At 49.3% G+C, this 12,761-nt stretch overlaps 1 protein-coding gene across 2 annotated transcripts in view; it reads left to right on the forward strand.

The window, feature by feature from the left end:
- The first annotated feature begins 4,536 nt into the window (after positions 1-4,536).
- The window catches only part of C3H21orf91 (chromosome 3 C21orf91 homolog), a 37,647-nt gene continuing 29,422 nt past the window's right edge, over positions 4,537-12,761 (forward strand). The window contains exon 1 of one of the 2 annotated variants that reach the window (XM_069760888.1): positions 4,537-4,644. In XM_069760888.1, the coding sequence (XP_069616989.1) occupies positions 4,619-4,644 (26 nt within the window). In that variant the 5' untranslated portion in view covers positions 4,537-4,618. Of the gene's footprint in view, positions 4,645-4,998; positions 5,102-12,761 lie in introns of those variants that run through there. The other variant, XM_069760887.1, reaches the window with a different exon arrangement.

Consider the following 12,761-nt stretch of genomic DNA (forward strand, 5'->3'; position numbering starts at 1 on the left):
TGGAGGAGCCGGGGGTCAGTGTTATGAACTGGTGGTTTAGGAGCAACATGGAACGAGCTCTGAAGGAAGTGGTACCTGTACTGACCGCAGTCCCTAAGCTCAACACAACACTAGAAGTAGCCGTGGGATGCTCCTATCACTCCCTAGGCACCTCGTCACAGCCTGAGAACTAACTACCCCTAAAGATAGAAACAGGAAAACTATCTTGCCTCAGAGAAAATCCACAAAGGATAGATAGCCTCCCACAAGTAATGACTGTGAGTGGAGAGGGAAAAGACATACACAGAATGAAACCAGGATGTAGCACAAGAGGCCAGTCTAGCTAGATAGATAGGACAGGATAGAATACTGTGCAGTCAGTATTAAAAACTACAAAAATCTACACAGAGTTTACAAAAATCTCCACACCTGACTAAAGGTGTGGAGGGTAAATCTGCTTCCCATAGCTTCCAGCTTGTCTGAATTAATCCATACTGACAAGCTGGACGAAACATAGAATGCACAGAACGAATAAGTCCACAACATGTGGACAGAAAAGAGCAAAGCAAGGACTTATCTTTGCTGAACTGGTCAGGATATCAGGGAAATCCAAGAGAGATGTGAATCCAACCAGGAACCATTGACATGTGGCACTGGCTGAAGGGAAGAGCCAGGCATAAATAGCCGAGCAGAAAGACAATCAGTGGAAGCAGCTGCAGACTGCTAAATCCAAGGAGCAGCCATACCACTTAAAACCACCGGAGGGAGCCCAAGAGCAGAACTCACAAAAGTGCCACTTACAACCACCGGAGGGAGCCCAAGAGCGGAATTCACAACAGTACCCCCCCTTGAGGAGGGGTCACCGAACCCTCACCAGAGCCCCCAGGCCGATCATGACGAGCCAAGTGAAAAGCACGAACCAAATCGGCGGCATGGACATCGGAGGCAACAACCCAAGAATTATCCTCCTGGCCATAACCCTTCCACTTGACAAGATACTGAAGCCTCCGCCTCGAAAAACGAGAATCCAAAATTTTCTCAACCGCATATTCCAACTCTCCCTCAACCAACACCGGGGCAGGAGGATCAACCGAGGGAACAACGGGCACCACATATCTCCGCAACAAAGATCTATGAAAAACATTATGAATGGCAAAAGAGGCTGGAAGAGCCAAATGAAAAGACACCGGATTGATAATTTCAGAAATCTTATAAGGACCAATAAACCGAGGCTTAAACTTAGGGGAAGAAACCTTCATAGGAACATGACGAGAAGACAACCAAACCAAATCCCCCACACGAAGCCAGGGACCAACACACCGACGGCGGTTAGCAAAACGTTGAGCCTTTTCCTGAGACAACGTCAAATTGTCCACCACATGAGTCCAAATCTGCTGCAGCCTGTCCACTACAGAATCCACACCAGGACAATCAGAAGGCTCAACCTGCCCCGAAGAAAAACGAGGATGAAAACCAAAATTACAAAAGAAAGGTGAAACCAAAGTAGCCGAACTAGCCCTATTATTAAGGGCAAACTCGGCCAACGGCAAGAAAGACACCCAATCATCCTGATCAGCAGACACAAAGCATCTCAAATAGGTTTCCAAGGTTTGATTAGTTCGCTCAGTTTGGCCATTAGTCTGAGGATGAAACGCCGAAGAAAAAGACAAATCAATGCCCATCCTAGCACAAAAGGCTCGCCAAAACCTAGAGACAAACTGAGAACCTCTGTCAGACACAATATTCTCCGGAATACCATGCAAACGAACCACATGCTGAAAAAACAATGGAACCAGATCTGAGGAGGAAGGCAACTTAGGCAAAGGTACCAGATGGACCATTTTAGAGAACCGGTCACAAACAACCCATATAACAGACATCTTCTGGGAAACAGGAAGATCCGAAATAAAATCCATGGAAATATGCGTCCAGGGCCTCTCAGGGACCGGCAAAGGCAAAAGCAACCCACTAGCGCGGGAACAGCAAGGCTTAGCTCGGGCGCAAGTCCCACAGGATTGCACAAAAGCACGGACATCGCGCGACAAGGAAGGCCACCAAAAGGACCTAGCAACCAAATCTCTGGTACCAAAAATCCCAGGATGACCAGCCAACACTGAACAATGAACCTCAGAAATTACCTTACTTGTCCATCTATCAGGAACAAACAGCTTCCCCACTGGTCTACTGTGGTCAGTACATGTACCACCTCCTTCAGAGCTCGTCCCATGTTGCTCCTAAACCACCAGTTCATAACAGGTCAGACCCCCACACCTCTGATATGGATGCTCTATCGTAAGGATAGCTCAGTTCTAGAACGCCCCATTAAATATTTCCAATTAAAATCCCGATCTGACTCCTGCTAATGGTTTCAGCTAGGGCCGGCCCCAGGTTTATGTAGGTCTCTTTGTCCCTATTAGCCCCTCTTTGCTTTTAAAGAAAGAATCCTCAAAAAAATGTCCAGTCGTTCTCCAGGCGTCTTCTGAACCTTCCCACTGACTTGTGTTATAAGGTATGAGTCGCCTGCCTGGGCAGTGGGGTACTCAGTACCAGGTCCGGTCGCACTTAAAGGGACACTGTCACCTGAATTTGGAGGGAACAATCTTCAGCCATGGAGGCGGGGTTTTTGATTCACCCTTTCCTTACCCGCTGGCTGCATGCTGGCTGCAATATTGGATTGAAGTTCATTCTCTGTCCTCCGTAGTACACGCCTGCACAAAGCAATCTTGCACAGCGCAGGCGTGTACTATGGAGGACAGAGAATGAACTTCAATCCAATATTGCAGCCAGCGGGTAAGGAAAGGGTGAATCAAAAACCCCGCCTCCATGGCTGAAGATTGTTCCCTCCAAATTCAGGTGACAGTGTTCCTTTAAAGGGGATGTCACGGTGGCTGCGACCTGGTCCGTGGCCCTAGGCGCCCAATTTAAGGGCAAAGGTCTTTTAAAGGGGATTTATGACTAAAGTCTATTGTTTGTGATGTCACCTGTGGTTCTCGGTCAGTGGGGTGATGGTATGGCAGCTGGATGGTGACGCTTCCCACAGGTGAAGCGGGGTTCCCAGGGCTCCCAAGGTGTGTGGCAAGCATGTTGTATGCCGACAAATCAGTGGAGGACACAAGTTGTAAAGTCTTTACCTGGTTTACTGGTGGCAGTCCACAGTCCAGGGTGCCAGGCACGGATGGCGATGTGGTCCGGCCAGCTTGGAGGCAATAGTGGATCCCTCTCCCAGGTGAGGTCTGTAAGCCTATCCTACTTGTGCTAAGATGTCGAGGTCCCTGCTGCTTGTAGCTTGCTGGCAAGGAATCATCTCTCTCCTGTCCTGGGACAGTTGCCTGCACGTTAGGCAGTTTGAGCCATTTTATAGGGTCTCTACCACGACCCGGGCTCTAGAGTACTGCTGTACCTCAGGCTTGGTGCGGGCAGTTAACGTATAGTCTAGTGCCCTCTGGTTCTGCTATGTGTTTTAGAGTCCCACAATAGCCTCGGGCTCCCGGTACCCGGTTTCTGCCCTTTGGTTCAGAGGATCCCCATTCACAGTTCCCCTCTGAGCCCTGTTCCTTTGCTCCATTCCTCAATGCTCCACTGCATGCAACAACCCTTCAGGTTCTCTCTCTTCCGAGAGGCTGCAGCTCCCACGTGGCTACTAGGCCTCCCTGTCTGTTCCAGACGTCCTTCTCTCTCAGACTGGCTTCTCCAACTGGCTAACTCCTCCTTCTGGCCAGGATACTTAAAGCTGAGGGAAGCTCCCCTGAATCCGGGTCCTGAGCTCCCCTCCTGGCCTGGATTCAGAATATGGTGCATGTGTGTGTTTACCTGGTAAAGAGAACCCCATTGCCTCCACACATGCTATCGCCCTCCCCGAAAGGAAGACAACATCACTGTAACAACCGGTCCGCTGGGGTGTTACAAGTACAGAGTGTCATCCGTGCAGAAGACGCCACAATGGACCCGTCGCTTCCTATAACGGCTCAGCTCCGTGCAGAAGACGCCAGAATGGACCCTATAACCGCTCAGCGTTTCCTGAGGATGCGTGCAGCCAGTCGTTATTACATAGAAATAGTTATGCTCATTCTTTTAAAGTTTTTTTGGATTATTTAGATGATTTCGCCTGAAAAAGACACCAGCCATGCCATGTGACACCAAATTCTCAGAGCTTGTTCACACATGGCAGGTTTTTGGTCGTTTTTTTTTTCCTTCCAGACAAAAAAACCTGCAGCGGTTTAAAGTGTATAAGGAAAACAGTGATGAGATGTAAAATGTCTGATTTTTAATATCACAATAGGCTCAGTCCTTAAGGGGTTAAATCCCCCTTCACCCTCCCCCGCACTCACGCATTGACACATGGGACATCTCTGTTTTGGTACAAATGCGGCCGGGCAAATAAAAAAAGTTTAAACACACAAAAAGCAGGCGGGCGGGCTCAGAACACACGTGGAGCACATGTTCACTAGAGAAGGGGCGGGGAAGTGACGCAATTTTACTACACCTGCGAGAACCAATCAGCTGGCGGAGGCGTGGCTACGGCGGGCCCCTGTTTTCATTGTCTCTTTCCGTTCGGCTTCACACAACGTCTGTTTCTGTGACGTAAAGAACAGCGTGTCCTTTCCTCGGGAATATACACAGGCGGACTGTACCACACACCATGGCGGAGGCGGACAGCCAGCTGAGGTAAGCCGCCAGCCGTATGAAAGCAATATTAATATTTACAGACGCGATCTATCTGCTTCACGTTGATCTAAATAGGTATTTCCTGTGTAACTTAAGAGGCTATCGCCACTCTCCCCCCCCCCCCCTCTACTGTGTAATGGTTTCGTCTTCGTGTTGTGTGATTGGACTGAACCATAATTGTTCCCTAGTGGGGGGAGAGACTCTCGCGCTTTCTGACTTTTCTTACGTACCTCTCCGTTTCTTCGCCCCGTAGGACTACGTGTCCGTCACGGTAAATGCGGTGACGTATTATCCCGGGCTCCGCCGTTACTTCTGTTGGGCGTAGTTTGCCCTCAGATGTGTCCGAGGTTGGTATGATCCAGGAGAGTGAGTGGGTGACTTGCTCGGGGATGTCCATGCTGCTTCATCAGTTCTGGAGGAGCAGGCTGCGGGCGGGAGGAGCCGGCGTCCGGTACAGGTCGGTGTGTTGTGTGACCTGGTGTTACTGGTGTGTTGGCTATGAGCTGGGCACAGGGGACCCTTATGGGCTGGAGTCTTCCCTCCTGCCCATTGTGGCGTGTTCTGTGGTTACATTGTATCTATCTCCTATGTGGTGACACTGGGGGTAGATGTGAGGCAGGAGCCGTGGCCCCCGGGGGCCCTGAATCCCCCCCATTGTAGTCACAGCTTGTCTCTGAGATTGTCTTAGTGGAACTTGGTAATAGTTTCCCCATAAAGTGACCTTGTCTGTCGCCCTGTGCCGTCTGTACCCCTCCCCTCCCCCTCCAATGGGAAACTTATTATTGATGGTACAGGGTTACCGGCCCGGGCACGGTGGGCAATTTTTTTTTTTGTTTGATCCTGTCCCTTTAAGAACTCTTAAAATATCACCCTGGGGCCGCGTGACGCTGTGATGTTTCCTGACTTTGTTCAGCCACACCATAGACCGCGCTTTGTTACTGTAAAGGAGCTTCTTCTTCTGTCTCTGCTGTTCCATCATGTTCCACCGTTCTCCACCAGTTCTGTGTCGCTGTCCATAACCCACAATCATCGGGGTTACCTGCCATTACTGCTCTAACTGTAAAGAAGCCTTTCCTCTTCAGCTGCCTGTTATCAGCGCCCCCTGGTCCTTAGTAAGGTCCTTGGAAGGAAGAAGTCCTGTGCCGTCCTCTGTACTGACCACACATAGATTTCTACATGTAGAGGAGATCCCCTCTGAGGCGTCTTTTTTTTTTTTTTTTTTTTTCTAAGCTAAACAAGCCCCATTTTTCATCATACGAGAGGCCTCCATCGCTTGTAATAATCTTATTAATAATACATTTTTATTTCTATAGCACCTACAATTTTAGAGGAGACTTGGGACAGACGATAGACATGACTCGGAGGCCATAAGGAGTGAGGGCCCGGATCACCAGCTCCCTTGAAATAACTCTAATTTGTGAATGTCCTTTTTAAAATGTGCAGACAAAACTGGATCCCGTATTCTAGATGTGGCCTCACAAGTGATGTATAAAGGGGTAACAATACGTTGGGATTCTGGGATTTTCTCTTTTTTTATACACCCTAAAATCTTGTGTGCTTGTGCAGCTGCTGCCTGACATTGAGCACTGCTGCCCAGATTACTAAGAATACCAAATCCTCCTCCTGCTCTGTATCCTCTGCCATGTAGAAAATAATATGTCTTGGTCCAGTAATTCTAAGTAATTAAATAAGGGCATTTGGGGGAGCTCCCCCCGAGACTGCATAAGGTCAATAGATCCTGTTCTGGTCAGTGAGGGGCCTGCACTTGTGTGTCTAACTGACTTTCGGGGACCTTCACCGATCCTAAAAACGGACCCCATTTTAATGTAGCTATAGCCCGGCGTTCACACCACTGCTCCATTAATTCTGTATGTGGCTGCCAGCAATAGCCGAGCGGCGCTGTACTCTACTTTAGGTAGTACCGTATAGAATGCCGGTAAGTAGAGCGGTGCTAATGCCCAGTCACTGCTCAGTTGTGGCAGGGCTCAGAACCCCCTTCTTGGGATCTATTCTCGGTGGTGGCAGGGCTCAGAACCCCCTTCTTGGGATCTGTGCTCGGTTGTGGCAGGGCTCAGAGCCCCCTTCTTGGGATCTGTGCTCGGTTGTGGCAGGGCTCAGAGCCCCCTTCTTGGGATCTGTGCTCGGTTGTGGCAGGGCTCAGAGCCCCCTTCTTGGGATCTTTGCTCGGTTGTGGCAGGGCTCAGAGCCCCCTTCTTGGGATCTGTGCTCGGTTGTGGCAGGGCTCAGAGCCCCCTTCTTGGGATCTGTGCTCGGTTGTGGCAGGGCTCAGAGCCCCCTTCTTGGGATCTGTGCTCGGTTGTGGCAGGGCTCAGAGCCCCCTTCTTGGGATCTGTGCTCGATGGTGGCAGGGCTCAGAGCCCCCTTCTTGGGATCTGTGCTCGGTTGTGGCAGGGCTCAGAGCCCCCTTCTTGGGATCTGTGCTCGGTTGTGGCAGGGCTCAGAGCCCCCTTCTTGGGATCTGTGCTCGGTTGTGGCAGGGCTCAGAGCCCCCTTCTTGGGATCTGTGCTCGGTTGTGGCAGGGCTCAGAGCCCCCTTCTTGGGATCTGTGCTCGGTTGTGGCAGGGCTCAGAGCCCCCTTCTTGGGATCTGTGCTCGGTTGTGGCAGGGCTCAGAGCCCCCTTCTTGGGATCTGTGCTCGGTTGTGGCAGGGCTCAGAGCCCCCTTCTTGGGATCTGTGCTCGGTTGTGGCAGGGCTCAGAGCCCCCTTCTTGGGATCTGTGCTCGGTTGTGGCAGGGCTCAGAGCCCCCTTCTTGGGATCTGTGCTCGGTTGTGGCAGGGCTCAGAGCCCCCTTCTTGGGATCTGTGCTCGGTTGTGGCAGGGCTCAGAGCCCCCTTCTTGGGATCTGTGCTCGATGGTGGCAGGGCTCAGAGCCCCCTTCTTGGGATCTGTGCTCGGTTGTGGCAGGGCTCAGAGCCCCCTTCTTGGGATCTGTGCTCGGTTGTGGCAGGGCTCAGAGCCCCCTTCTTGGGATCTATGCTCGGTTGTGGCAGGGCTCAGAGCCCCCTTCTTGGGATCTGTGCTCGGTTGTGGCAGGGCTCAGAGCCCCCTTCTTGGGATCTGTGCTCGGTTGTGGCAGGGCTCAGAGCCCCCTTCTTGGGATCTGTGCTCGGTTGTGGCAGGGCTCAGAGCCCCCTTCTTGGGATCTGTGCTCGGTTGTGGCAGGGCTCAGAGCCCCCTTCTTGGGATCTGTGCTCGGTTGTGGCAGGGCTCAGAGCCCCCTTCTTGGGATCTGTGCTCGGTTGTGGCAGGGCTCAGAGCCCCCTTCTTGGGATCTATGAGGATGTGACCCCTCATCTCGGTACATCCAGTAGGTGGTGGAAAAATATTGGTAATTTTACAAAGTTCTCATTTATTCCATGGACCAGGTGGTAACTTGCCATGGAAGTATCTCTGTACATACCCCATGTGCAATGCCAACTGGGCGATATGGCGTTTGCTCACTGACCCCTGCTCTGGTGGGTGGGGGTCCCGGAGATGGGGGTCTGCATCTGTACATGCTTAGGATGGTCTCTGCTGTTTCTAATTGTGCACTTTGTGCCGTATATTGGGGTCAGTACATGACGTGTGATAATGCGGTGGCACATGTGACGGTGGATCGCGTAGAGCGACTTCTGCTAATTGCTTTCATAACGTTGTGTCAGAGTTGTCAGCGAGCTCGGGCTGTGCTGTTACATCATGTCTTATCTGAGTCACAGGCAGAACCATGTGCACCGAGTGATCTCATGTGTATGTATTGTACAAGTGCGGTGCCAGTGTGCAACCAGAAGTCCCAGCGTGTCCTGGCAGCCTGAGCTTTTCGGTGCATGCTGAGGGCAGTTTCACATTGGTCTGATGGTCACATGACTCTCCTGACCTCCATAGATGCGTGACCCTGTATTTTTCTGTGTGCACCCACCATAAGTCAGTCATCTCCCCCCAGCCTCGGGGTCACGGTTCATTACTGCCGAGGACTTGTCGGAGGCTGTCTCAGCTCTGCTAGCATTTTCCACTTGATTATTTCTCCAATGAGCTGTTTAAACTTGCAAATTACCGTATACCCTACTGCCCCGTTCTTGCAAATTACCGTATACCCTACTGCCCCGTTCTTGCAAATTACCGTATACCCTACTGCCCCGATCCCGGGCCTCATCTCAACATGAACCTTGGTAAATTTCAGCCTGAGGTTCTCAGCTTCTAATAACTGCTGTAACCCTGAATCGCATATATCCAGACTGCGTATAGATGGCGGTAATTTGGGGAGATCATTAAAGCAGATATTACATAATCTAAAGATTATCTTTCTTATACATGGAGTCCCATCATTGGCCAACAACGCAGACGTGAAGGTTTCGGTTGTCGCACATGGCTCCAGTGTGGCACTTGGCGTATGGTTTCCGGAAGGTATTATTCGCGCGACCATCTAGTGGCCATACTTTCTCATCTAACGGTCACATGTCAGGACCCATTATCCAAACTAATCAGACTTAGTTGGAATCCTGAGACCTGTGGTCAGGGTGATTGGACCCGTAATGTGGACTAGAAAACATGTCCGCTGCGTGGTCTTGTGAGTTAGCCCTGGGGCTCCTTGTTTTTTTTTGTGGAACTCCTTGTAGCATGACGTATCAATGATGATTCTAGATAGATGGGATTCTACGGGCACATAATATGGGATTCATGGGACCCAAATACTTTTCTTTTTTTTTTACATGCATGGAAGTTTTTTGAGAATGATCTAAGTGACATAAAAGCTGTAAGGCCCCCTACATGTTAGGCTAATGTCGTCCGAGCCCACTGATATGGATAGATTTGGTCAAGAATCTAAAGGTCCATTTACACGGACACCAGCGGCACGATACAACCTACGATCTGTAAACCTTTCCTGGATGGCGGTCATTTAAATGCGATCAAAGAATCGCTCGGTTTGCGTTCAGCAGTGTGAGTCTTGGTTACACAGTAGATTCACCGCTGAGCACTATGGTCTTGTGCGCTGCACAAAAGATCACTTCCTGGCCACACTCCGACTAGACTTGCGCAGCGTCACTCTATTCACTTTGCATTGAGCATGGCTGCACACGTCTAGTCAGACTGTGGCCCTAAGTGTGCAGATCACATGCTTGTAGTCGCAGGACTGCTGGCAGCTGAGTATCCTGACAGAGCACAATTCCCGCACTGTGAGGCTCCAAGTCTGCACAAACCTGGACAACCCTCTTTAATGATTATGGGGCCCCCAACAGAGTTAAGGATGTCTGATTTCAGATGTCCAAGTCTTTTGTAAAGTCCTAACAGAAGAAAGACCCCCAGATCTGGAGAAAAGGACCGTTTTGCTTTGCGCTACCAACAATGATTTCCAACAGCACTTTTCAAGTAAATGCAAATAAAGAGAAAATAACCAGCTACCCCCTCCAGTGAGTGAGGAGTCAATATACACTGCACACTCTCTTGAGTAAATGTGCAAAAAAGTGTTTTTATTAACGAAACATTAGTGGGAGCAAAACTAAATTTATACAGATGGTGAGGAGCGACCAGAAACTAAGTGACGTTTCCACCCTCCCGGGTCTTAATCAGGCGGTCGCTTGATCCATAAGTACGGGTAGACAAATGGAGGAAGGAGTCCCAGTACTGCTGGTTAGCGCCTATGAAATGAGTGAATTATCCAATGATTGGGGAGCTGTGTGCCTGCTGTGGATGTGGCGCTTATTTCCCCCACTGTATAGGTTGCACCCGGGAACGCATGGTATGGCGACACAGAGGCTGTAGGGCCTCTTGCTAAAGAATCTGACTGCCTCTGTGAGCCCCTGAAAAGGCTCTTCATATGGAGAAACGTGTGCTTTATTTACAAGAAGCAGATTTTTTTTTTTTACCTCTGTCCAATTCCTCTGAACGCCACTTGCAGAAATCCATGTGCTTTTTGGAGAATTGAAACGGTCCGTCACAAGGAACTAATTTTCGGTCATGGTAAACGTGTTGTTGCTGTTATCAAAGGCCTCACCCCACATCTGATGCCTCCGGGATAGAGAAGTTGTTGGCCAAGAGAACAGGAAATGGTTAAAGGAAATGGAAATACATAAAATAAATGCAAAAATAGTAAGTAAATCAAAGAAACAAAGGGGTTTATACAGTACAATGATTAGTGCAGCGAATGGAGACCTACTGCTGGCACCAGACAGAAATGAACCGGTTACCAACCAGTATGTGTTAAAGTACAGACACGGGGCTATTAAATGCATAAAACAAGTGAGAACAGATAATACGAGGAACCGGGTTATGAAGAAAATTTTGAATGGGCAACACAGGGATAGTTAGATAAATTTGTTGAAGCGGTAGGCCAGTCTGAAGAAATGCGTTTTTCGGGTATGCTTAAAACTTACTCGAATTGTCCTGGGTAGTGCATTCTAAAGAATTGGCGCAGCACATGACAAGTCTTGAGACGGGAGTGGGAGGTTCTGATTATTGAGGATGCTATCCTCAGGTCATTAGCAGAAGGGAGGGCATGGGTAGGGTGGTAGACTGAGACCAGGGAGGAGATGTAGGGTGATGCTAAACCGTGGAGCGCTATGTGGGGTGAGAGTGATAAGTTTATATTGAACTCTGGAGCGGATGGGTAGCCAGTGTAATGACTGGCACAAGGTAGAGGCATCGGTGTAACGGTTGGTGAAGAAGGTTTCTGGCTGCAGCATTCAAGACCGATTGGAGAGGGGAGAGTTTGGTAAGAGGGAGGCCGATTAGTAGAGAGCTACAATAGTCCAGACGAGAATCATAATGGGAGGACATGATGTTAGAGACAGCGGTAAGACAATCACTGGTGTATTGTAGTAATGCGGGGATGATGCCAGGAGAAGTGTATAATTGTGTGTCATCAACATAGAGATGGTACTGGAAACCAAATCTACTGATTGTCCAATGGGGCAGTATACAAAGAGAAGAGGAGGGGGACTAGGACTGATCCTTGAGGAACCCCAATAGTAAGGGGAAGGTGAGAGGAGGAGGAGGAACCAACAAGAGATGCCGTGAAGGAGGGGTCAGAGAGGAGAACCTGGAGTGAACGGTGTCCTTGAGGCCGATGGAGCGGAGCATAGAGAGGAGGAGCTGATTATCCACAGTGGCGAATGCTGCGGAGAGATCCAGGAGAATTAGCATGGAGTAGTGACCATTAGATTTAGCTGTTAGTAGATCATTAGAGACTTTAGTGAGGGCAGTTTCAGTGGAGGGTCAAGAAGAGAGTGGATGTCCCACTCCAGTTGATTGATTCGCTACAATATGTATGCATGGGGACAGACCTGTCAATCACCTGGAGCAGGGAGGAGCCAATCGGAGACTTAGCCAAACTATTCAGGTCTACCCTTGTAGTCCTCGGCTCATCAACGGTTTTCTCTGAACCATACGGTACCTGGCTACAGTCATGTGCCCAGTCTGTGATTCCTGCTGCCTGTGGTCCTGGAATCTAGTGACATCTAGTGCTTTGGGTCATTGTCTTGCTGCACGACTCACGAGATTTAGCTCATGGACGGATGTCCTGATATTTTGTTTTTAGAATTTGCTCATGAAAGTCAAATCTCATGGTTCCACCAATGATGGCAGCTGTTCTGGCCCAGGTGCAGCAAAAGGGTCCAAAACTCTCTACTACCAGCTCCACGTTTTATATACAGTATGAGGTTTTTTTAATTTATTTCTCCAAATGTAACGCTTCTCATTTTATCCAAAAAGTTCTATTTCGGTCTCCATCTGTCCACAAAACATTGTTCCAGTAGCCTTCTGGCTTGTTCAAGTAATCTTTAGCAAACTTCCGACTGAGAGCAATGTTCTTTTTAGAAAACTGCTTTGTTCTTGTAAACGTTCACGCTCCCCATCGTTTTTTAGTGTCTGGACTTATGGATTAGCTAATGGAAAAGAGGCCCTTTAGTTGCTTAGGGCTAACCTTGAGTTCCTTTGTGACCTATCTCCTCATTATACACTTTGAACTTGGCGTGATCCGTCTTGGTTGATCACTGCAGGGGGGATACGGTATATAATGTTCTTCAGTTTTCTACAATTATACGCAATCTATCTGGCCTCTGCCTCGCTAAGATGTAAATTTTGATTGCATTGTTTCCGCATTTGGCTATATTAGAAAATAC

The sequence above is a fragment of the Ranitomeya imitator genome, chromosome 3 (assembly GCF_032444005.1).
Source record: "Ranitomeya imitator isolate aRanImi1 chromosome 3, aRanImi1.pri, whole genome shotgun sequence".
NCBI lineage: Eukaryota > Metazoa > Chordata > Amphibia > Anura > Dendrobatidae > Ranitomeya > Ranitomeya imitator.